Raw genomic sequence first — 25,841 nt, forward strand, 5'->3', positions numbered from 1 at the left:
AGGGCATGTAGAATCGGGGCTTGAAAGAATTCTCCAGCTGGAAGAGGTGAGGGCATCCTAGACAAAGGGAAGAGTGTGGGCAAAGCAAATAGTGTCCACATGTGAAGAAAGCACCTGCCAGGCTAAGGGAGGCCCTCCAGGGTGTGGATGGTGCCAGGGTGTGATAGTGCCGGGAAGGTCAGTGGGGGCCACCTCACAAAGGGTGGTCCCAGCCTTGTGCCCGACCTCTTTTCCCATTGTCTTTCCTGAGCAGGATGTGCTGTGTGCCAGAGGTTCGGTGTTAGGAGCAGTGTAATGTCCAGGGGGGGGCTTTCTGGTCCCCCAGTGCTTCACCTGAGGTGTGCTCAGGAAGCACGTGGTGTGCTGAGTTCCATTAGATGAAGGACTTCACTGCTTAGCGTGTCTGATGATTATTCCTGATGATGCAGTGCGCTATGGCCAGGGGGAACTGGAAAAGAGGAACTCCTCTGGGCTTCCATTTGGATACTTTGGAAGAACTGATATCTTTGCATCTAATAGGTTTTATTTATAAATAGGAACTTTTAGAAACACAAGGTCAATAACCACAAAGCATACATTCGAGTCTCAAAAAATTAGATAATTAGCCATCTTAGCTTTGTAAGACTTCTTTCTATCTCTTTTTTTAAAGGTTTTATACATTTACCCAGTTCCCTCAGGGTCAAGCAGATTCTAATGGTGGGTGAGAGTCCTACCCCTCTAGTGTCCAGCGCTCTTGTGTAAGCGCCTCAGCTGGCTCTGGGCTCTATGGCAGGGAACATGCATTGCTCAGAGCAAGCCCACTAAACACATGATTATAGAAACTTTTTGGCTACCTCTTGTCCCTCAAGGTCCCTTGACATATTGAAACAGGGCTAGATAGCATTAGTATTTAGCGTTGATGGGCTCTTGCTTTATTAACCACCATCTGGACCTGGTGTTGGTATCTTTGGCTGGGAAGAGTTCAACCAGAAGGAACCAAGAACTGGGCCCTTGAACTGTACGCCTGCCTCTGTCATCTTCTTCCTCCCACTGGACACCTGACTTCCTATGAGATCGGGAATGGTCCCAGGATGTGTTCCCCTCTCCGGGATCCAATCTTGAAGATAAGGAGTCTTGTTTCCCCTCTTCAGCTCAAGTTTTCCATTTGTGCCACTTGGAAGGGGCACTTTTTAGAGCTGAAAAAAAGTATCTGGCATGACTTTCACTTCTCTATAAAGAGTGGGCATTTTAACCAAGGGCAAAAAGAAACATAAAATTTATGAGAGAAAAACGTGTACAAAAGGGAAGGAGGAGAAAAATGATGAGCGGATTCCGAAGGAGATAGTTGCTGCCTCAGAGGCGTCTGGAACCCTGATGAAGGGAGTTGTAATCTTAAGGGTGAATCGTTCTCTCTCATCCTCTTCTCTTAGCCTTGGACATACGCAATTATATAAGAATATGTCCTGACGTTCTAAAGGAAGGTGGGGCCCAGAATTTCTCTTGGGTTTGGTTGTTCTAACTTAGTAACTCTACCCGTATCGTCTCAGGGGTGACCATCACCAGACTGAACATGTCATGCCGTAATAGAATAAAGACCAGGTCATATAATATAAAACTCTAGAATCCTGTGATATGAGTGGAAAAAATCAGTCTGGGTCTAGGAAAGTCATATAGTCCCTGGGGCAGTGGTTCTCCAGCAGGCAGTTTTGCCTGTCCTCCCCCGCAGACGTTGGGCCATGTTTGGAGACATTTTTGACTGTCACAAATGGGGGGATGCACTGGCATTGGCAGGTGGAGGCCTGGGAGGCTGCCAGGGCTGCAGTGCGCAGGACAGCCCCCTACAACAAGCCGTGTCCAGCCCCCAAACGTCAGTTAGTACAAGGGCTGAGAAACCCTGCCCTTGGGCTAAGTCCTGGTTACACTATATACCTCTTGAGGACAGAAACCAGGTCTTGTACTCCTTTTCTAAGTACAGTTGAGGACAAACCAGGGTCAAGTTCAACAATTCAGTCCCAATTGTTTCAATTTGTTTACACCTCAAAGTCCATGCACTTTCTCTCCCAGAGGATTTCCTTAACATGACTTTTCTCCTGACGAAATTTTCCAACTCCATAGTTCCTGATAACTTCCAAAGAAAACCCTGAGAAAACTAGACCCAGTTACAAACATGCCTCAGCAGCAAAGGGTACAAATATTTGAGTCCAAGTTGCTCAAGGTTCACGCTGACAAGCAGGCTCACCCCATAAACCGGAAACAGCATGTCTGAGGCCTGCTTCAGGCTGGTGTGAGAAGGCCCTTATAAATGCAGCGCCCCTGGGGAGTGGGGCTGGGCGTCATTCCTCTGGGGCTGCCTCCTCATTGTTCTTTGGTAGCAGCCCTGTTTGGGCCTGCATCTTTTGGAAGTGAGAGGGAGGGCAGAATTCTGGCCAAGTTTCTATAATCAGCCTCCAAATGAACCAGTTTGCCTTGGACTGCCATGGATTCTCACTCCAAGGAGAGAGCTGAGCCCAACCTGGGCTCCTGAAAGCAGCAGCTCTGGATGAGCTGTGCAGGAGGGGCAGTGGCAAAGCTGCATTTGGCCTTTGATCTTGGTGTCCTAAGCCAGGAGGTAGTCTGGGGCCTTCTGCCTAGGGCCCCCCTCAAGTACCCTTAGCCAGGCTGGGAGGGTCTAATGAAGCATGCTGGGCTGCACTGCCCACTCTACAAGCGCCCACTTAGACCTGAACTGGTCTAAGAAGATGGCTAATTACTCCCAATGCCCAGTCCATCATCACAAGTGGGGGTTACTTTGAGATGTCAGACTCAAGTTCCTGCATGGTTTCTTCTGATCCTCTGTAACTGCCCTCACTCACTGTCCCTGCAATGTAAAGTCAGGATGGGCAGTTATTAGTGTCCACTTAGAATCATAACATGTTAGCACCGAAAGGACGTTAGCTCACCTCGTCCCACCTGTCCTTCAGTGGCTAAGGAAACCCAGGCCGGAGAAGGGACATCATTTGCCCACATCATTCCACCAGGAAGAAGCAAAGCAAGGCCTTGAACCTAGGTCTCCTGGCTATAGGGGAAGTATTTGTCACCCTGCCCCTGTGACTTGCATAGACTAGCCCAGAAAACAGAGCTGATTATTGTCCTTGAATCTCAAGCAAGATTGTACCTGATCTGTGTGGGCAAAAGCCCCTTGTCTCTAGGCAGAGCTTTTATGCTTTTTATTTTATTTAAGAGTTAAAGTATTTCCATTTAACCTTTGACTACTACATACTCCACTTAGAGGAACAAGAAAAAAGAAAGTTATATCCGGAATAGATCACAAAGGGATAATGCTTTACATTTGAGGCATTTCCCAGGAAAGACGATTTCACAGTCATCATCATTTCCATTCTCAATTTTGAGGGAGGTTCACTGTTCACAGATTCAGTTCTCAGACCAGAAAAGGGAGAAAAAGAGGGAAATGACCTTGACTAGTAGTATCTGCAGAGAACACAAAAGATAAATTCCTGGGCAGCTCTTGATTAAGTAACTGACCCAGAAGAATGTAACTCTGATCGTATGTATGGATCAATTCAGACGGGCATGTTTCTAAAGCTTTCTGGCCAGGGCTTTGGAATAGAATCTTCATATGTTCAACTAAGCTTAGTAGGCGATAGTAATAATCTCACCCAAGAAGAAAGGAACAACAACAAAAAAGGTGCACCGGGTGAGACGAGGAGAGCTGATTCTCTGACAAGTGGGTGAATGGGCCGTCTAACTACGGACACCTGGGCCAGTGCAGTCATGTGATGTGTAAGGTGATGGAGCTGCTGCTGACCACTTGAAACTCTGGGAGCAGCTCAAGCATCTACAGCGAGAAAGGAAACTCAGAGGTTTGAAGAAGGGTGTGGGCCCAAGAGAGCTCCCTTACCCTTTTCCCGGCCCTCGCCTCCTGCAGGACGGATGTGGGTCCTGAGCAGGTAATGATGTTAAATGTCCTTCTGGGGAGTTATGGGTATGGATTTAAAAGGAAGAGCTGAGATTTCATAGCATTCGGGATACACCAAACTGTTGTGGTTCATTCAGGATAGACCCTGTGTGCTTGTGCTTAAGCAAGTTTCAGGAAGCTGAGACAAAAAGGCAGGGAATGCCGATGGCTTCTTGCCTGATGAACCTGCTACATGAGACCATGAGCAGCTTGTGGCCACAGATGTGGCTCCTTACAAAGGAGCGTCCCTGGACATTGGTGGTCACTTGAAGACTGAAGATGGGCCTTGATGCCAGAAAGCCTCAGATAAGAAGTTAGCAGTATGATCTCATGAAAAGGTCCTGGCATTTGTCTTAGGGGAAGGGGTAGTTCTCCAGAGCAGACAGGTCCCCCAGAAGTGCCTCTCTTCCCCATCTGTGGGAGACTCCCAGTCTTAATGAGGGCTCTGGTCCATGCACCTGGAGGTTCTGCCTCGTGCTGCCCTGCAAAGGCTCAGGGAAGTCAAGAGCAGTGAAGGGAGACCTCAGTAAACCCACACCCAGTAGCTCCTCATGTACCCTGATTCCTTGGGCAGCCAGAGTGCTCTTAACTCATCTAAGGGCATCGGGGACAAAGCCCGAGGGCGGGGCATCGGACTTCATACAAAATGGACTTGTTCGCACCCCCTAACCGCACCCCCCTCCCTGACTGCATCTCCTTACCTTGTCGGAAGGAGATGTATACCAGCCTCTCATCAAACTTCTGGACCCGCCGGAAGTTGTTGACCATTTTTCTGGGGGATGGGTCACCCTTGTGCGTGCAATACAAAGCTGTCTCCAAAGCCAGCAACTTTGGAAAGAAGAACAGAAACACACCCTGTAGACAGAGTGACAGGTCCCTTGCCTGATTTCAGTGGGGAAGAGACTGCCAGCTCTCATCTCCAGGGCCTAGGCAGGAGACAGTAGAAAGCAGTGGGAAAGCCGGAGAACTGCTCTGCTACCCTGCGGGCGTCTGGGTGACTGGGCACCGGCTGAGCTGGTTTGTTTTCCTACATCCCGAGACTTGGGGGAAGGTTAGTGCTGTTACCACCTGAAATCTGCCCTGCAGGGAGGGGAACCTGGGGTGCTAGAGGGGCTCCTCAGCCTCTCCTGGAGATTGCACTGCTCTCCTGAGCCTGATTTGGAACCCAACTCTAAATCAGAGGGGATTGGGGGCTTATTCTGATGGTGCCTCAGAAGGAATAAAAAGAGGGAAGCAAGAGTTTCACAGGTCATCTGACTGCTAGGCCCATGGAATTTTCCTCCATCTACATAGATTATATAACCTGTTTCCAAGGCACTTTCCAGGTTAGGATGTTACTGCTTTCCCTGCACATTGTATCTCCTGATGCATCACGGCTTTATTCCTGTCCACCTACTAGCTGCCCTTTATCTCGGTTACACAGATCAGTAGCTCGTATAAAAACGCAGGAGCGACAATTAGGATAAAGGCTGGGATGGGCCATGAACCCGTGTGCAGCATTGCCCCTGGCCGCCCAGCTCCTGGAAGCCCTTTTTCTTCTTGATGAGCTGTGGCTGTGGCATAGAGGGACGGGCAGTGACCTGGAACTCAGATCTGACTTTGGGTCTTAGCTCTGTCACTAACCAGTGGTGACCCTGCGAGTTTCTTTTTTTCTAACCCTCATTTTCATCACCTACAAAATGAGAGGGTTAGAGATGATTGCTAGGGATTCCGATCCCCAGCTTTGCGTTAGACTGTGAGCTTCTTGAAGGCAGAGACTCTCACTTATTCACTGTTACAATCCCAGCTCCCTGGTTGGTTAAACAATTTAAGTGACTCCTATCTTTATTCTGCCTCTGTAAAGGAACCCTGCTCTCTCCTGCCTGGGAGGTGAACATCACCCACTGAGGGATATATTAGGAAATATAGTTTAGCAATTCTTTTTTTAAAGAACTGTGGAGATGGATTCATTTTCCTAGCTCTGTTTGATAGCTCCGCGTCTGAAGCTCACTTCCACTTCCAAGTACCTGCGGTATTTGGAGAGGTTTTGAATAGCTGCCAGTGAAATTCTAAGGACACCAAGTCGTGGATTACGATCTGGGTGCTAGCCCGTGGTCTCTGACTTGGAGGGGCACCAGTTACCTGCTCCTGGGAAATTTGCACAGGGTTCCTGAAAACCGTCCAGAGCACAGAGGGGTGGCAAGGAGGGGTGGTCAGGGACCCTTTGTAGTGGTAGTACTCAGCGGGTCTCTCGGGAAGCAGCTCTTCAATGCTGAAACCTGGAATGAACACTTCTTGGCCTGGAGAGACATGTTGGGGGGGTTGGTGTCGGTCCTGCTCCCCATGGCAGACGTGCAGCTGAACATATGATTCAGCCTAGAAACATGAACTAGTCCCTCTCTGGGCCCTCGGACCCAAGGGCCTGGTCACAGACAGCCACCGCCCCCTGCATTCATTCGTCTCCAGGCCATACAGGGCTGACTACATCCTTCTCCAGCAAAGTTGGAGTCAGCATCCGGGACCACTCACCTTTGTACTTTACATCTTGAAGGTGACTGAAGATCTTGTCATAGGATGGATTGAAGGAGCCCGTCTGCAACAGAGTCAGGGCTGTTGAATGCTGACAGAATTCTATTGGCTGAGCCTGGGTTGACAATTGCTAATGGGAAGGCTGGGCCGGGGGAATGTGGTCCCCACTGCCAGGCCCTTCCTATAGGACGCACTTTACTGGCACAATTGTGATGGCTCACTAGGCTGGGAGGGGGTTGGTGTAATGGCACTGCCCCCTTGCATCTCAGGACATCCTATTTTCAGCTCAAGGCACTGGGGCTTTAGTATCCCAGGGCAAGGGATATAGCTTATGCTCCTGTTATCTGGCTGTGAGCCTGAAGGCCACAACTAGCACGTTTTCTAACCAGAACTTAAGGAGCTTGAGTTCATGCAAAACAAGTCAGGCAGGTAAGCGTGTTGAGAAACAAGATACATATTTCCTCACTAGGGAAAAATAGTGTAAGTGAATCAGGAGACATTCCCATTTCCTGGGATTAAGGAAGGAGCTCATTCCAGGGTCCATGTAAAGGATGGAACTTGGGTACCAGGGGTTGTATCAGGGGTTCAGGCATCTGATGGGGCAGCGTTGAATGATTTCCCCTCCCCTCTGACACACAGGTCCTATTCAACTGGGCAATTCCATGCATTATGCAATAGGATTGGGGACTAGGGCTCATTTTTCTAGTGTCACAAAGGAAATGCCTATTTCTGTTGCCCAGATGCAGAAAATGCCATCTCCAGGCCAAGAGAGAAAGAACCCTATCAGAGAACACCCCCTGCTCTAGAGGCAAGACATAGCCAAAACAGGAGTGAGCTACATACATCCAACAGATGGGTGTGCATGGAACCAAATGACGAGTTGGATATCATCCCACCTTCAAATTTCATGCAAAAATCCCTTAATATCTCTTACCTCTATGAGAACAGCTAGGACAGCGAGGCCTTCTGACTTGTTACTGGCAGTGCTGGCATTGGGGTACAGGTCCGAGTTGTAATGGACAATATGCAGCTGCAGTGGGCGAGAAGCCACTCATAAGGGATGGGCAACTCATGGGAACCTTTTGCTTTTGCAGAAGAGTAGAATCCAACGGGGAGGACAGACCCCCTCCCAGGTATATGAGGCCTCCCCAGTTTCCCTTTTCCTTCAGTCCTCTGGACTGCAGACTTCGCCAGGGTAGACTGTCCATGTTGTTCACTCATTGTATCCCAGTGTCTGATATGGTGCTTGGAAAGTACCAGGTGCATAATAGATATTGAATGAATGAATAAATGAATGAATGAATGAATGGGTTTTATACTAGCCACCATGACAAAGCCTGGGTACTTTGGAGTACTTCTTCCTTCTGATTTTTCTTACTTGTTCTGGATTCTGGGGCAAAATGGTCTCGTGTGACTCGCCTAGCCTCAGCCTGGGCGCTCTGCCCTTGACCTGGAAGCAGTGGGGGTGGGGACGGCAAACCTCCAACTGTAACTTAATCGTATTTGTACCCAGAGCAGGACATATTTATCCCTCAGATGGAGAAAATCACAGCATGGCTTTTATAAAGGTTTTATCGCCATGTTTGAAAAGCCATGAAGCAGGAATGTTACTCCATGAATGCAGACTTTTACCTTTACAAAATACAATTCTAACCTCTGTTTTTCAAAGCAGAAATTATTTGTCATTGTTAAAGTGAGGGAGAGAGGAGTGTTTGAGAAACCTTACGTTTAAAGAGTCTTGGCAAGCAGGAAGACATTATTATGACAAATTCTGACAATGTTTAACCTGATTTTTAATCCTAAAGGTGGTGTCACTTGTTCTTCAAAAAACTACATTAGTAGATACATTTATAGATATGACACGTGCATTTTTGTTGATTATTTGCCTCTTTGGGCTAGGACACACTGATATTTTTATCTCTCTTTATTCATCTCTTTTCCCATCTTCTGTGGTTATAAATAGAATTCAGGAATATTTTATTGACTACAGCTCATTGTTCCCCAATTTTCAAGTGGCCCTTTCTAATTTTTAAAAATTATATCAAAGTATTGCTCCTTTTAAGTGGTCCTCGATTAAGGATGTCTTAGGGGCTCCTACTTCACCGTCGTTCCCCCTGAACGATGTAACCTCCGGCGTTGCCCCCCCCCCCCCCCGCCTACCCCCCACCACGCAGACACATCTTGGCCTGGCATCACTCGGACGAATGGAGCAGAATTCTATGTGGGTAAAACCCCAGAGGTCCTTCATCCTTATTTCTTTCTACAGCTGACCTTTGAACTTGTGGTCTGTTTTAGCACTTTCCTCACTAGGTTCAGCTTAAATGAAGAGGAGGTGAAGACGAATACAAACAGAAGGGAATTTCCTGCTGAGAGGATTAAGAGAATCTTCTTATATAGACTCAATCCAGAAGAAGACCATCCGCTCTAAGGATCTGCCACTCTAGGGTTAACTTGATGCATTTTTCTCTATCATTGCCATTTACGGTCCATCTTCATCAGACTCTCAGTCTGATGATGTGACTCAATAGCAGAAAATATGATAACTAGAAATATTTTTAAATGTCCAAACCCTCTCAGCCTACACCTAACTCCTTCTTTATTCCCCATGGGAAAGTAGAAGCCTCCACGTTGCAAGTAGCCTGGAAGAAATCGCAGACCTGGAAACGTAGAGAGGGGCCTGGTCTGAAATATGTGCACCTCCAGTAGTGCCCTCATTTTGGAGCACAATTATCGTCCCTCTACCCTTGTAACTCAACCTATAATTAGCCTGAGACATTAAGCAGTTCAGCAATTAAGAACAGAGGACAGTGGTCATGTCATTATTTACTGTGGGTTCCACGGGCTGATCAGTAGCATTTATCTCCTTGTATTGCCCTGTAAACATTCAGAACCACACCCCCAAGTTCAAGTCCACAGGAGCTCTGAAATGGAGCAACTCCATGCCCCTCCCCATTGCACACTTGTAGTGCAGGTCCAAAGCTCTGAGTCTCTTCCTGTTTTCCTTTGGCACTTTGGGTCCATGCCTCAGGGCGACATCACACAATGCTACGCTGATGTCCCAAGCTATCCTCAGTGAGTCTCTGGTTGCCATGATGCCCTGTATATTATGATGCCAGTCATCCCTTGATTTGTGGCAGACTAGCTCTGGCCCTGGGTCTCCAAGTCCTATGAATAATCCATGTCCAGGAAAAGGAAAGATGGGTTGGGAAAGACCTATGCAAACAGCATGGCATGGGAAAAAAGGCTGGGGGAGCAATTAGCCCAGTATGATTCAGCAGTGGGCTGCATCAGCCAGACAAGCTGGTGAGATCTTAGTCTGCAAAGAGAAGGGTGAGGTCTAGAAAAGGACCGTGTGTCCCACTGTGCTCCCTGGGAGCACTCTTCCTTCTGAGCAGCATTACTCAGTAAAAAACGTAGGACAGCCTCAGCATGTTTGGGAGAGGGACGGGACCAGGGCCACACCACAGAGGAGCTGCAGGGTGACAGAGTGGCTGCACCCTCCTGTGCTCCTGAGGGCCAGGTGTGGGTGTGGAGGTCGAAGGCAGCTCCCACCCCCACCTCCCCCGTGCTCTGATCTTGTCTGCATACCAGCCAAGTGGAAGGATGCCGGGCCACCCACCACCAGCCAGTGTCCGCCAGCCTGGCCACCCCACTCACCTCCGCAGCAAAGTGCTTCCCACCGACAGTGTGCTCGGAGCCATGGGGCTCATTCTGGTTCCCCCAGTGCAGGTGTAGCTGTGTGGCACTGTAGCGGAACCGGAAGCCCTGGATGTGCATGCCTGGGGGCAGCTTCAGCTTCACTGTGGGGAGTGGAGGGGTAGTTTTCAGAGACAATACCTGCCCTGGGCCCAGATGTGGGGGGGGGGGGAGGTCAGGTAGATGCAGCAAGGTGGAGACCAGGAATACAGCCTGTGGGCCCGCAGACCTGGCATCTTTCCCTGGGAATATACCTATTTCACTGAAGCAATTCCAGAGGTACCATCCCCCCATCCCCTTCTTTTTTTTGTTTTTTTAAACTTTTTTTTTTTTTTAATTGGGGAAGGGGAACAGGACTTTATCGGGGAACTTCCAGGATTTTTATTCCAAGTCAAGTTGTCCTTTCGATCTTAGTTGTGGAGGGTGCCGTTCAGCTTCAAGTTGTTGTCCTTTCAATCTTAGTTGTGGAGGGCGCAGCTCAGCTCCAGGTCCAGTTGCCGTTGTAGTTGCAGGGGGCGCAGCCCACCATCCCTTGTGGGAGTCGAACTGGCAACCTTGTGGTTGAGAGGACACGCTCCAACCAACTGAGCCATCCGGGAGCTCAGCGGCAGCTCAGCTCAAGGTGCCGTGTTCAATCTTAGTTGCAGGGGGCGCTGCCCACCATCCCTTGTGGGACTCGAGTTGTTGAACTGGCAGCATTGTGGTTGAGAGCTCACTGGCCCATGTGGGAATCGAACTGGCAGCCTTCGGCGTTAGGAGCACGGAGCTCTAACCACCTGAGCCACCGTGCCGGCCCCCATCCCCTTCTTGATTCCCTTTCAGAAATGATGGCAGGAACACTGATACTAGATGACGGGATGGATGTTTATTTATATATCTGTGTATTACACACCTGGCTATGAAGATAGAACCTTTAATGAAGTACCTGCCAAGATGTAGATTCTATAACAATAATAATTGCTATTTATAAAGCATCTACTCTATGCCAGAGCCCAACATACATAATCTCTAGTCTTCAGAGTACCCACCAATATGCCCATTTTCCAGGTGAAAGCTCAAGGAGGTTAAAATTCTTACACAGAGTCTCATGACTCCTAAATAGTCAAGCTGCGGTTGAAATCCAGGTTGGTTTGACTCCAAAGCTTGGCTGTGCGCTCACGTGAGCTGTGTGGCTGCTTGCGTGCATGACGCCTAAGAATCCACTCCTGCAGCACAGCCAACGGGCCAAGGGGCTCAGACCTGCCCCCCTCCCATCCCAGCGATATGCCTCTGAGAGGTGCTGCCCTGGCAGCACAGCCCGAGCCCAGGGCCTCCAGCACTCCCTAGAGAGAGTGGTTTGGGCCTCCCCCAAGGGCTCCCCTCTGCTCCTCCCTCAGTGAAGCTCCCTCCCTGGCAGATTGAAGAGGGAGCTGAGGGAAGCTCAGACATCGCCCCCGCACATCTCTGAGGTGTCTCCCTCACCTGAGTGGCCATTGTTGGTCAGGATAAATTGCTCGTTGGCAGGCACGTTGTATCCTTGGAACGCCAGGGGCACAAGGCTGGCATCATACTGGAGGATGTCACTGTGCAGGTCTATGGGGGACTGCAGCAGGCCCCCACATGATGGGTAGTTCTTGGACCAGCTCTTCTCCCTGTCAGGACCTGGAAAGAGATTCAAGCCCAAGATTTAATCAGTTTTCCACAAATTGTTTTTCCCTCACCTTCTAATTCCATGTTCAATGCAGTCACTCTTTTCTTAATCTGCAGAGGTATATTCTTCAAGGCCCAGCGATCTCAGCCTATAGAATCAGGCCCAGCAAATGCCTCAAGACCACTTGCTCTTAAAGTGATGTAGGGAAAAGAGGACGAGAGCAGCCCCATGCCAGGGACGAGCGCCTACCACGCTCTGCTTCATTTTGTACATTGTTCATGTTTTGACACAAGACACATCCTCCATACGTGAAGACCTGCTGACTTTCGGCAATTGAGCAGCTGTTTATTGAACACCCTCTTATGAACAGGGATTGCTGTGGGTCTTTGGGCTTCCAAGGTGAACACAACCCCAGGACCCCTCTGGCCAAACTTGTTTTCTAGTGGGGAAGAATTTAATAAATCCACTGGAAGTTCCAGGTTGCAAAAATTAGTGTCTGACTGACTGTAACTCAAGGTAGATCTTTGAGGCGAATGGATTTACAGGTATGATCTTCTTGAGAGGAAATCCTTGAGGACATTGGCTCTTGATACCCATGTCTAAGGTAAGTGTAGAATCCAACTTGAAAGGGATGTTTGAGAAATATCAAGGATAGGCCTGGAGTCACAGAGCTAAATGAAAGGTTGATGCTGGGGGAAAAAGTATGGTAATACTACAAACGAATTATTACAATATAATTGGCAAACTATCAGTGAGAAGGAAGAGACTTAAAAAATAAATCCTCCAGGGCTCAGGCTTCTTGCTAACTACCAGGTAATAGTCCTTCCTCTGGAAATGAAAATAAACAATCCAATCCCATGTTCAGATAAACTTTCTTACTCCAACAGGGAAAAGTCGTCAAAGAATGTAAAGCTATATTTAAAAGATTATCTCCCATGGTAATTAAACGGATTTTCAAGCTGAGGTTTCTCCAGAAAAGCAAATAATTGGCATGTCATGGCTCGTTAGAATAGAACCGTGGTGACCTGTGGGCTCTCTCGGAGTTGGGAACCAAGCATTGCTATCTGGGGTCCATCCTTTAGTAATTTAGTACAAGAAAGGGTGTTAACTAGAGCAGAGGTGAAAGGCACACCACTTCTGGGAACCCTTCCACAGACAATAGCACCATTTCACAAGTGTGTAAGTGTACATACTGGCCCACTATTTCCTACATCTTGTTCCCTAATAATGGGACCTCATCTGCGAATAGGGAGACTCAGAAGCAAAACTTGGTGCCCACATTCATTGAAAATGGTGCTAGGAATTGGTCCTAGGTCTGGACACACACAGTAGAACCCTACTAGTTGTTTTCAGGCTGTCAACCTTTGGAAATACCTTTCCAGAAATAGTAGAGCTTGAAGGAAATTCAGAATCTCTAGTCCAACCTTCTTCACTGGATATCAGTTTTCTTACTTGCATATGTCAGAGTTTCCACTGAACTATATTGTTTTTATTTCCAAGGCCTCAAAGCCCTAGACTCAAGGCAATTCAACTACACCAAGATGACTACGGGAGAAAGTGGCTGGGGAACACAAAGCAGTCACCCCAGGGGCAAACTGGAGGAAGACAGTTATTCAGCTGAGACAAAACCAAATTCTTTAGAGACAGCAGGGAACAGAGATGAAGCAATCCGGAGGTATCATGCAAACCCTAAGGGTCAGGAAGAGGACATGCACGGATGGTAAGCCTTCCAGAGCAAGGCTGCCAGTCTTTTCTGTGCTCACAATACCAACCTGAGCCCACAGTCAAGGTGGCAGAAGCTGCCAGACAAGCATGAATGGAAACACAGGCAGTCAGGAGGCATAGCAATGAGAAGATTTCTCCTTGAATGCATGACTAAAGGGAACTGGGTTAGAAGGACTTTCTTTTCCCAGAGCAAGGGTTCCAAAAGGTTTCATGAAGATGGCATTTTAGTAATAACTAAACCAAGAACTCCTTGGGGACCAGGACATCTCATTGTCGTCTCTGTGAACTCATGTTGTGATTTAGGGTCACATGAATAATGCATTTAGGAAACATTTTCCCCAAGAATGAAAGACCCCAAAGAGCAGAGAGCTTTGCAAAGGGTTATCAGGAGGAACTGTTCTCTTTTATTTTGCCTTAAGTATTCTTTCTTGGATGTTAGGCTACATTCTGTATTTAGGGACAGGAAAGACCAAGGTTATAAAAGCAGTCAGTGATGGCAAAATCGTCCTGGGAAAGTGAAGCAGCTCTATTGGACCAGGAGAGTCCAGGGAACAAGATTCCAGCACCTGCTGTCCCACCTCCTCAGTAAGTGACCTCCATCAGGTCACATTCCCTGCCTAAGTCTCCTTTGCCCTTCGTACAAATGCGAGGATTGGACACGCTGTTCCGGAACTTCCTGCTGGCTCTCAAACCCCGAGGTTTGTTGAGATTACTAGGATTAAGCGCCTTCACACTCTGAAGCAGGCGAGTTTGAACGAGTTGGAGAGGGTTGCTCATGCCAAGGCAGCTCCTGGGCATGTGACAAGGTGCCAGTGGGAACCAGCTGTGGGAATGAGGGCACAGGGCACTGCTGCTCCCTGGGCTGGTTGGAGAGTGGGCAGCGTCTGCTTCAGGAACCTGCCATGGGTCTTGGCTGCCGGCCACAGGGGGCCCTCGTCCTTGAGCGTCAGTCAGGCTCTCAGGGCAGAGGGTCTGAAAAGCTGTTTGGATTCCTCCTCCTGCAGCTGCTGACGCTTATTCCTTCCTTCCTCCCCCCCCCCCACCCCTGTCCCTCTCTTCTTCCCTCCCTTTCTCCCTCCTTTCTTCCTTTCCTTCTTTCCTTCTTTCCTTCCTTCCCTCCTTCCTTCCTTCATGTTGTTGTTATTTTAGTAGTCTTGGTCCTTACAACTCTACGACTCTACAGGATCAGCAAGGCAAGAATTAACCATTTTATAGATGAAAATTTTGAGATTAACTGACTTGCCCAAAGTTAGACTTGGGCTTAGTAACAGTTACCTTGCCTGGGTCACAGGACTTACATGCCCTTCTGTTTCAATATTTACTCAAGAGATCTTGGGCACCTTTCTCCTCCCTTTCCTGTGCTCTCCTTGAAGGCAAGGACCATGTCTTAATCATCCCTGCCTTACCCACAATGCCTGGCACAAAAAGCAGGCCCTCTCATGTTTACTGAGCTAGATGCTCCTGCTAATTTTGTGTTTATTCCTCACCAGGGAAGCACGCACCTGTATTAATTCTCCTAGCCTTCCATTCCCCAATATAATTTTTTCCCTTCAAAAAAGAAAAGGAAAATGGTGTCAGTTAAGTTCAAAATTTACTCTCCTAGCTCTCTGGTTTACCTGCATGAGGATTTGTCCTGTTCGGGACCACTCATTGAAAAAGAAATCTGGTTGCTGACCTATAGCCTGGGAGATGGCCTGCCAAGTTTGAGGCTTCGTGGCAGTTCATAGGACCCTCCACCAGCATATGGTAGCTGCTGTCCCCTTCTTGCACGGCTGGGAACATTATCAAAGCAGCCTCCATCTTTGAGGCTTGTAAATGAGTGGGAGAGGTGCCACATGGGGGGGGTACCAGGACAACCAGTATCAGGGTGTCGGCAGCAGACTCCTTTCTGCCCCCAGACTCCGCCTGGGCAAGGTGTGACTCGCCACCACACAGACACTGGCCTCTTCGTTGGCAGCTACAGCTCAGGCTGTAATTTTTCAACTCAGTCTCAGCTTTGTGTTCACACTCATGCCATGTGCTCTGCTGCCAGAAGACCTCCCTTAGGACTGGACTGACTTCCAAGAGAAGCATTTATTTCCAGCTACCGTAAAAATGTGACTTGTCTCTTGAGTTTTGACTTTGCTTCCTCAGTGGGTTGGATTCCTCCCATGATCGTGATAAAGGAGATCATGTGTATCTCCCAGTTTGTTTTTCACATAAAAATCGAGGCATTATGTCTTTCCAGTTCATGACTTTTTCTGCTTTAGGCAAAACAGAAGTGGACCGGATTTCTGTTTTGAAATGTAACAAGAGATTAATACGGCACAGCTCAAAATGCCTCTAGTGATTTCTGATTGGGAATTAGGAGGCTCAGGGTGCAAGACTTGTATCACCCAAGGACCAGAATTTTTTCAGGGAAATTTTCAAATGAACTTATATTGGCTCTTTTCCTTAATATACCTGTGTCTTATTTTAAAACTTCATTAAAGAAAATTCCAAAGCAGATACAGAAATAAACAGTATGCCCCCCAGTCCCTGTCTATTCATGATTAGTTTACTTTCATCAATCCCCCCATCCATTTCTCCCTCCGTTGGATTACTCTGAAAAAACTCCATGGACGCTTACGTATAACTAAAGAAAAGAACCCTTAAAAAAATAACCACAATATCCTTTTAACATCTACAAACTGCTAATAATTTCTTAATGTCATCAAATATCTGTGAGTGTTCACACTTGCCCAGTGGTCTCACAAATTTATTTAACAGTTTGAGTCAGAGTCCAAATAAAGTCCACGTATTGTGACTGATTACTATGTCTCTTAAGTTTCTATTTATAAGTCCCTCTTTTATCTTTCTTCAACATGGGGTACCTAATATACACACACACACACACACACACTCACACACACACGCTCATTACTGTCTTGGGCAAATAATTTGTGCAAGTAAATGAAGGATAATTTTATTATTTTGTGACCATTTTTGCAGACATGATATAAGGGTAAGTAAAAATAAATAAATTTTTTTATTACAGTTGACATACAATATTATATTAGTTTCAGGTAGTAAAAATTTTATAGGTTGAGTACTTTCTTATACACCTGGTACCTACACATTATTGTGCTAATCAAAGCACATAGAGCTCCTTAGAAGACGAGAACTGTGTAATTACTGGTACAGTTTGATTACTAGTTCTCACTGATTCCTATTCCTCACTGACTGTGCATCCCGTGTGCTCAAGAATAATAAAAATTTTAATGAAAATAAATATTATTTGTAACTTGAACGGTATCTGATGAGTCTGGACCAAAACAAGATAGCACATTATGATGCTTCTACTTGAGGTTTGTCCTTTTGGGCCCTTCTAATAAATCAGCCTCTCAGAACTACCAGCTGCCCCCAGCATTTCTTGCTGGTTGTACTCTGAGGTCGATCCCCTGAGTGTCTGTGTGAATGCTTGAGCAAGCAGCGCCTGAAGTCAGTCCTGGACCACTGGCTCTAGGGCATGACTCTATGGACTGGCTACCAAAGCACAGTCAGATCAAAACTTACCCCAATGGATAAAACTAGTGTTAAAGTGTACACATTCTGGATATTGACACACCTGGAGTCAAAATTTCAGTACAATAAAAGCTTTTGGTCAGCCCCCAAAGTTTGTTTTGTATTAGAGGATCTGACTTATAGTGAAAATGTAGCTAGTCCTGGCATGTATATTTGAAAGTGATCGTAGGCTGTGTCTCCAATTCAAACACACATTTAATAAAATACATCATATTTGCAATAAAAATGAGTATTCAAATGTTGAATGAAGGAGAAAATCGCTAAATACCTTCCTTGAAGTGCTATTTAGTTTTGAAGTTAATACATGCATTTATTCAACAAATGTGCCTACTATGTGCCAAGCACTGTATGAGGTGTTGAAGATACAATGGAGAATACAACAGATCTGGTCTCTGTCCTCACGGAGCTTATGGTCCAGTGGGAGACACTGATAAGAAATTATAAATAGGTAAACAAGCTAACCAATACATAAATAAGTACAGTCTGCAATCACTGTGCCATGAAGGAAATTAGCAAGGGCCGTGATGGAGAAAAGTGGAGGGACCACGATAGACCAGATGGTGCGCACAGGCTTCTCAGAGGAGCTACCATTAAAGTTGACACTTAAAGGATGGACTCAAGCTAATCATGAGCAAAACCCAAGGAGCAGCATGTCAGAGAGAAGGCACAGCAAGCTCTGAGGCCCTGCAGCAGCAGAGAGCTTGTATATTTTATGTGTATGTGATGTAAAGACTCAGAGAGAACCTAGGATTCATCTGGCTTCCCCTTGGCCAGCCTGGGTGCTGCCCTACGACAAGCCTGAGCAGGAACCATTTGGCAGCTGTTCAGGTACACGCCTCTGTTAGAAAGATCCTCTTTCAGGGGGCTGGTACACCTCTCTCTGGCGGCCATCCATCAGTTGTGGTCCTGTGGCTGCAGCCACAGAGAACAAGGCTAAGCTGCAGGACTGCAGAACCGAAGACAGACTTCGTGTCCTTTCTAAATCCATCTCAGTACCAACACCTCAGGATGTTGTGGGACGTGGAGACCACATTTCCAAAATATGTTTAATATATACTTTATAGCTATAGCTCCTGAAGTTCACTTCTGACGTTGATTAAAAGATATACAGCTACTCATAAAAGTCCAGTGGGCTCAGCCTGTCGGTAATATGGAGTCCACCTTGGCTGAATTCTGGGCCCCTGCAGGGTACCTTCTGCTAACTCTGCCTGTTTTCCTGCCGGTCCAGTGGGGAGTCATGGCCATAAAGCCCAAGATCCTGCCCAGAAGGAAAGGAGACTAGCAGGGGTGTGGGTTAATGATTGATGGATAAGGTCTTATGATTTTATTATAAACAAACAGAGGCCAAGGAATCAAACTGGCATTGAAGCTTTTCGTGTCACAAAAGAATCAGAGCCAGGGCATGAGCAAGGGCTAGAGGGTCAGGGTGACTTGTTATTTATAAAGCTTCAAGCTGAACTGCCACAGTGGGCCCCTTCTTCTTCCTTGGAATTTATGTTATAGATCAATACAAATAGAAATGTTTTCTAAAGATGCTTTTATCCATACTTGATATCAAATTTGTCTCCATTATTTCAGTTTTGTCTGGGTCAGCTTGAGGAGGAGGGCTGAGACTGTGTCTCCGTGAGTCCTCCCAAGCAGCTCTTGGCGTCATTTCCGATTTAGCCATGGCAGAGGAGGCCCACCGTGCAGGCTGGTGGGAGAGGAGGTAAGCCGCAAGACGGGCCGCCAGCTCAACTCTCTCCGTGCCCTTGGGAAGTCCTCCCCCGCCCCTTTGCCATATCCAGACAGGCCTTCCCTCTCTAATAAGAACTCTGCCAGGTTCTTTCTGAAGGGAAGGCTTTTCTAGGGAGGAGGGTGGGGATTCCAGGCTGCCAAAGGTAAGTGGGTGACAACTGTTTGCTTCTTCTCCTCCCTCTCTGCCACCCTCTTAGGTTCTCTGGCCTTATAGACTGTTCATTGCGGAGTCCTGCTGCTTCTCTGGACTTCTCTGAGCCTGGTCTCACCTTTACATTTTATTACAGCAGTGCTGAGCTGCTAGCATTCTTCAGACACACCGAGCTGCTTCCCATCTCCCTGAAACACCCTCTCCCTGCCCCTCTCACCACCTTCTCGGTGCTCCTGTAGAGCCCTTTGCATGTCTTTTTCCTAGCAGCACCTACACTTACCAAAATAATATTTTATGCCTTTCTACCCAGTAGACCAGTGGCTTACAAAGTGTAGTCTTTGGGCAACCACCATCATCATCACTACCTGGGAACTTGTTCGGAATGCAGATTCTCGGGCTGTGCCCCAGACCTGCGAATCAGAAGCTCTGAGGTGGCGCCAGGCATCTGTCATTGAACAAGCCCACCGGGTTCTGATGCTCTGAAGACTGAGAACCACTGCATAGGCTCTCGGCTCATTCACTCTTGTATCCTGACTCCTACTACAGAGCCTGTCACGACAAAGTGTTCAACAAATGGTTCTTGAAGAACAACGATGACAAACCACTAATGAGTTAGACAAGTTTCTAAAATGGTAACAGCCTAACCTTAAGAATGAAACCCAGCCAGGCCCAAGTCATCAGTCAGGGCTCACTACATGTTATTCTCTGATCTTTTCTGATCTCCTCGCAAAGGAGTCGTGGTAGATGTGAAAACGCTAAGTCCACGGTAGAGCCATGTGTCCTGTTCTACCATCTTCAAGAGATTCACCTCACGCTGCAATTTCTATGACGTCCCTGCTCTACCATCTTGAAAAAGAATTTTATTCAATGTTGACCATAAGGAACATAACTGTTTCTAAACCTGTTTTCATGGCTTATTTCATTAATCTTTTTTTGTGTGTGGTAAAATATACGTAACAAAATTTATTTTAACCTTTTTTTAAGTGACATCGGTGGCATTAAGTACATTCACACTGTTGTGCAACCATCTCCACTATCCATTTCCAGAACATTTCCCATCACCCCAAACACACATTCTGGTGGAAATATAAAATGCTGCAGCCGCTGTGAAAAGTCTGGTGGTTCCTTAAAAAGTTAAACATAGAATTATCACATGACTGGCAGTTCTACTCCTAGGTATAGAGACTCAAAGCAATTCAGAGTAGGGACTCAGATAGATACTTGTGCACCAATATTCATAGCAGAACTATTCATAATAGCCAAAAGTTGAAAATAACCTGTGGGGACAAAGCCCCAAAAAACAGTTTCCAGGCTCTCGGCCTCACATAGAAAGGTGCTGGCTCGGGTAGTAAATGGCCATTAACTGTGATCAGATGGCCGTTAGCTGTAACCCATAAGCCACTGGCCACTAATATAACTGCTGTGGCTACGCTAGCAGAAAGAAATGGGGGCTAGCAAGAAGATGGTGGCTGGCAAGCGCGGACTGCTGTTAGGCAGATTATGTAGATCCTGCTTCCTGTGTGTCCAGCCCAGCCGCCAGCGAGAATATATTCGTTTGACTTCCTTATCTATGGCTCCGTGGGTGTTCCTTTTTGGCCTCACCGTGTCCTGCGTTCTTATGTGGGGAGCGGGAGCGGAGACCCCGCAGGCCGCCCGCCGGACACCCCGCACGACATTACCCAAGTGCAAATCAACACAGGAGTGAATAAACAAAATGTGGTATATACATACAATGGAATATTATTCAGCCATAAAAAAGACTCATCTCAGTTTAATGTACACGTTCTTTTCCAAGACTCTAACCAACGGGCTACAGAGGAGAGTCAAGGTAGGTCTCTATTTTCACATCTACCAAACTTATGGTAGATGCTCAGTAAAACTCACTGCTTGAAGAGAACTCACAATAGTGGTTGTCAACCTTTAGTGGGCATCAGAATCCCCTGGAGGGCTTGTGAAAACAGATGGCTGGGCCCCACCCTCAGAGTGTCTGATTCGGTAGGTTTTCGGTAGAGCCCCGCAGTCTGCATTTCTAACAAGTTCCCAGGTGATGCTGATCCCGCACGTCTGGGGCCCACACATTGAGAACTGCTGGTCTAGAGCAGTATTTCTCAACCCTGGCTGCACAGTGGAATCTCCAATAACTCCTAACTTTGTCCCTGGCCCAACCTGAGATCCTGGGTGGGGTCCAGATGTAGGAGGCTTTAAAAAGCTGTCCAGGTGATTCCAATGTGCTGCCAAAGTTAAGAGGAGCTAGTGGAAAGCCCTCCTCATTAGATCAGCGGTGTTGTGGTTCGAGCTAGAGCTTGTTCCTCTCCGGGGTCAGGTAAGGTTGCTTTTTTCTTTTTTAAATCATACTAATAGTTAACCCTTGAACAAATCAGGGGTTAGGGGCACTGACTACCCCACCCTGCATGCAGCTGAAAATCCTTTTATAACTTTTAACTCTCCCAAAACGTCAGTCCTCTATCGGTATCTGCAGGGGATTAGTTCCAGGACATTCCCTCACACCAAAATCCCAGATGTTCAAGTGCCTTATATAAAATGGTACAGCACAATGCATAGAGTTGGCCATCTGTATCTGCAGATTCCCAACCATGGATCGAAAATACTGTTTTTGATCTATGGTTGGTTGAATCTGTGGACTTGAAACCTAGGGATACAGAGGGCCGAGTGTATATTTATAGGGGGGAAATCCATGTATAAGTGGATCTGTGCAGTTCAAACTGTGTTGTTCAAGGGTCAACTGTAATTAATTTTTATTGTGGTAAAATATACGTAACACAAATTTACCATTAGTGGCATATAGTATATTCACAGTGTTGTGCAACTTTCACCGCCATTGAGCTCCAGAACATTTTCATCGCCCCAAAAGGAAACCCCACACCAATTAAGTAGTCATTTCCCTTCCCCCATATCTCCCCCTCCCCATACTTCCAGCCCCTGGCAACCACTAATTTACTTTCTGTCTCTAAGGATTTGCCTATTCTGGATACTTCGTTTAGATGGAACCATACAATTTGTCTCTGCCTTCTTTCGTGTGATATAATGTTTTCAAGGTTCATCTATGTTGTACCATGGATCAGTGCTTAATTCCTTTTTATGGCTGAGAAATATCCCATTGTGTGGATAGATCACGATTTGTTTATCCATTCATAGGGTTGCTTTTTATTGTAGTTTAAATATGTGACTCTGGTTAAATTGCTATGCTCTTCTGTAAAATAGTTGTTGACTGAGATAAAGCATTGGTGTTTCTCCTGGGTGGGTTTCAGAAAATAAGCTGTGAACAGAGCTGGCATGAAAGAAAGATGGAGAAAATACAGCCTGGTTTCCTGGAAAGGAGAATCTAGGGGCCGGTGAGGCTATTATATGTCACAAGCTCCTGAATGAAAAGGGAAAACTTCAAATAATAATGATAATAAGGCATACTCCATACAAGGTGATGTAGCAATATTCTCTGGCACTAAAAGGAAATGGGTGAGAGAGCAAATAATGTGGGCAGAGGCTGCTTTGTGACAGGCTCTTTCCCTGGCAAAGAGACATTTGAAAATGTCACAGGTGCTTTTAATCCTTGGTATAACTGTCTAGTCCAGCTGCTCTTCTCTCACCATACGCCTTCTCAGCACCCATCCTTGTTAAAAGTGTGAGGCTGGCTTGGATGCGAAGCCATGACTTGATTCAGCAGTTAGACGGTAGGTGGGGGACGATCCTGGATGTGTAAGTTGAATGTGGCCCTGAACAAATTATTTAGTTGTGAACTTTTGATATCTATTTATTAGGACGAGTACCTCCCCTCTTGCTCCCACTCTGATTCCTCACCTCCTCTTTGCAGCCAAACATCTCACAAGAATTATCTCCACTGCTCACTTCTGCATCTTCTCTTCCCACTCAGAGCTCAGTCTGAGACTCCGACTTTGCAGCCCATATCCCACTGAATTCGGATAGACTCTTCAGCCCTTGTTTTTCTTACAGCCCTTGGCCCTGGTGTCGCCCTCCAGTCCCCACCCTCGTTTCTGAACCCTCTCCTGTCCCGGTTTCTGGAGACATTGCTCTGTCTGAGTTGGCCTCCCATTTCTCCTGTCCCTTCTTAGCTCTCTGTAGCCACCTGCCCCTTAATGTAAGCTGTCCTCGAGATTTTGTCCGTGGCTCTTTCTTCTCTCTCACACACACTCCCCTGGGATGCTCCTATTCCACTTTTGGAATAGGATGACTTCAACACCACCTCTGCCCTGCCCAGGGTTTCCTCCTTAGCTCCAGACAAGTTGCCTAGTGGACACCCCCATTGGATGCTCTGTGGGTTCCTGAAATCAGACATGGCTGGAGGGGGAGGCAGACAAGCAAAAAAACAAAAAGTAACCAAACTCATCATCTTTTCCTCTCTCACCCTTCTCCCTCCAAAACCTCCTCTACCTCCTTCATCATTCTCTATCTATCTCAGCTGATGGTACCACCTGCCACACCAAAAGCCTGGAATCACAATGGACTCCTTTTTTTCTTCTCCTTTGGTGCCCACTTCTAGCCATGGAGATGTAACAATTTTACTTTTTCAGGTATCTTTTTAAAAAATCTTTATTTTGAGAAAAAATTGACATATACAGAAAATTTGTAAGACTAGCACAATGAATTTCCATTACTCTTCACCTAGAATTACCAGTTGTTAACATTTTGCCACACCTGCTTTATTATCCTCTCTATAGGTACATACACATGCTATAATTTCTGAACCATTTGAGAGAAAGTTATAGATACCATGTCCTATCGTACTTAAATACTTCACGGTCTATCTCCTGAGAACAAGGACATTTTCTTACATAATCACAGGACAATGGTCAAAGTCAGGAACTTTTACAGTTAATATAATACTGTCATATAAAATCAATATTCAAATTTTTACACTCAGTATCAAAGGATCTTCCCACAGATAATCTATTATTTATAACGGGGAAAATGGTAACATTAAAGTGGACAAAGGTATCAGACATCAAAATTATCACCAAAAATGGGACAAGTGAAATCAAGTGGCCTCCTACCTAACGCATGAAGGACACGTTATTTCTGTGGGATTCATACCAAAATGCACAACCTTAATCTCATGAGAAAACCTCAGATAACCCAAACTGAGGGAGAGTCTATGAAATAACTGGTCTATGTGCTTCAGAAATGCCACGGCATGAAAGGTCTATGAGACACCAAAAATAAATGCCATGGGTTATCTGGATTGACTTCTGGTTCAGGAAAAAACAAGGCTATCAAGCACCATAGTGACTTTCTTTAAACCTGGCCTTCGTCTGTCCCTCCAGCACAGCCCTTGTTCAGACCCATAGCTCTATAATCTGTACCCCTCATTGATCTCATTTCTCCAGGCTTACCTCAGAGCCCTCCACTCTCCACACTAATGCACACCAGATCTATACATTTCTTTGCTGAAAGTTCTTCAGGGGCTCCTTGAGCCTTCAGGATTAATCCCGGGGTCTGTAACGCAGCTCCCAAGACACTCAATCCCACGCCCCTCTTTAGCCGTTGCTTCCCCCACACCACTTGTCAAAAACTGGGGCGATGGGTGTGTAAGACTTCACCCAGACTAACAAGTTAGCCTGCCACAGTTTCATGGATACTGGTGAAGACAACAGGCTCCTGAGTCATAGACTAAGGACAGTTTAATACAGGTAAGCCCTTACTTAACATTATCAATTGGTTCTGTAACTTTAAGTAAAACAACATATAACGAAACCAGTTTTACTATAGGCTACTTGATATAAACAAGAGTTACGTTTCTACAGCATCTCATCCATATTATAAAAAAATGACTTTAATGAAATGGCATGATTTAAGGACCTGCTGGGCTCACAACAGTGGCAGAATGACATTTGTGCCTGTTTCCCAAGCCCCAATCCTCGGAAGGCCAGGTTAAGGAAGGCCAGGTAACACTGCACATACAAACTGCTCAGCATTATGGCTGAGGAACTCTGAGTTTAGGAAACCCCAATCTTGTAAAGGGGGAGGTTAGGGAACCTGACCAACCGTTGCTCCCAAGGGAGACATTATCTTTATTTTTACTGAACAGGAAACAACTCTGCTCTCTGCCCTGATTTGCTACATAAACATCCTTGAAAAAGCCGGTCTGAAACAAAAGCTCGGTTCACACACATGATGTAACATGAGACCTGTAGAGAATAGTCTCCCAACACCATTCCTCAAACACAAGGCTGCTGCCATCCTGGTTCTCTAACTGTGCCCCATGCTCTCGCCTGCTTTTGGGACCTTTGTTGCCTGCAGTGGGAGACCAAACCGATCCCGGCAATGCATACCACCCACGCACAGGAGCTCACTCACACACTCTCCTTGCCCTGCTAACTCCTTTGTCTTTCAAGAATCAGCTGCTCAGGCAGGCCTGAGAGCCACCTTCCCCCGCAAATTAAAGACTTTTTGTCCCCACTCTGTGTCTCATATACATTATCATAGCACTTAATTTGCTCCGTTGTAATTCCCTGTTTACATGTGTGCTAGCCCCGCAACTGTCAGCCCACTGAAGGCAAGGGCCACGTTGTCCTGTCTCTGATGCTCAGTGACCAGCCCACAAAGGGAATCATTAAGGACTGGTAGACAGAATAAGTGAATCAGTCAGTAAACTGTTACTTTCAAGCTGCCAGCAATTTCTTTTCATCACTTGAGGTGGAATTGGATGTAAAAACTGAAGAAGCTGGAAAACTGGCATGGAGTCAGGGGCAGGATAGGCTGGGGTTCATAAGCACTTCCCCCATTCTGGAGGAGGGACCAGAAATTTGTCCTTGGGGAGGTCCTACCCACGTTGTGGGACAGAGCACTTTGACCAGCCTTCTTAGTTACACAGACATGAGGCCGGTCACTACCCAGCGTTTCTGCACAAGCGCAGCCCCAGCTGGAACAGTCCAGATGCTCGT

The 25,841-nt window shown here is 46.6% G+C and overlaps 1 protein-coding gene across 3 annotated transcripts in view; it reads right to left on the reverse strand.

Annotated features, from left to right (window-relative positions):
* The window catches only part of CA12 (carbonic anhydrase 12), a 52,644-nt gene that overhangs the window by 9,807 nt on the left and 16,996 nt on the right, over nt 1-25,841 (reverse strand). For all 3 annotated transcript variants that reach the window (XM_081049486.1, XM_081049487.1, XM_081049485.1), the window contains exons 3-8: nt 11,600-11,779; nt 10,100-10,242; nt 7,377-7,472; nt 6,443-6,506; nt 6,056-6,213; nt 4,636-4,762 (exon numbers count right to left, since the gene is read on the reverse strand). In XM_081049486.1, the coding sequence (XP_080905612.1) occupies nt 4,636-4,762; nt 6,056-6,213; nt 6,443-6,506; nt 7,377-7,472; nt 10,100-10,242; nt 11,600-11,779 (768 nt within the window). The remainder of the gene's footprint in view (nt 1-4,635; nt 4,763-6,055; nt 6,214-6,442; nt 6,507-7,376; nt 7,473-10,099; nt 10,243-11,599; nt 11,780-25,841) is intronic.

The sequence above is a fragment of the Rhinolophus hipposideros genome (assembly GCF_964194185.1).
Source record: "Rhinolophus hipposideros genome assembly, chromosome: 5".
Classification (NCBI taxonomy): domain Eukaryota; kingdom Metazoa; phylum Chordata; class Mammalia; order Chiroptera; family Rhinolophidae; genus Rhinolophus; species Rhinolophus hipposideros.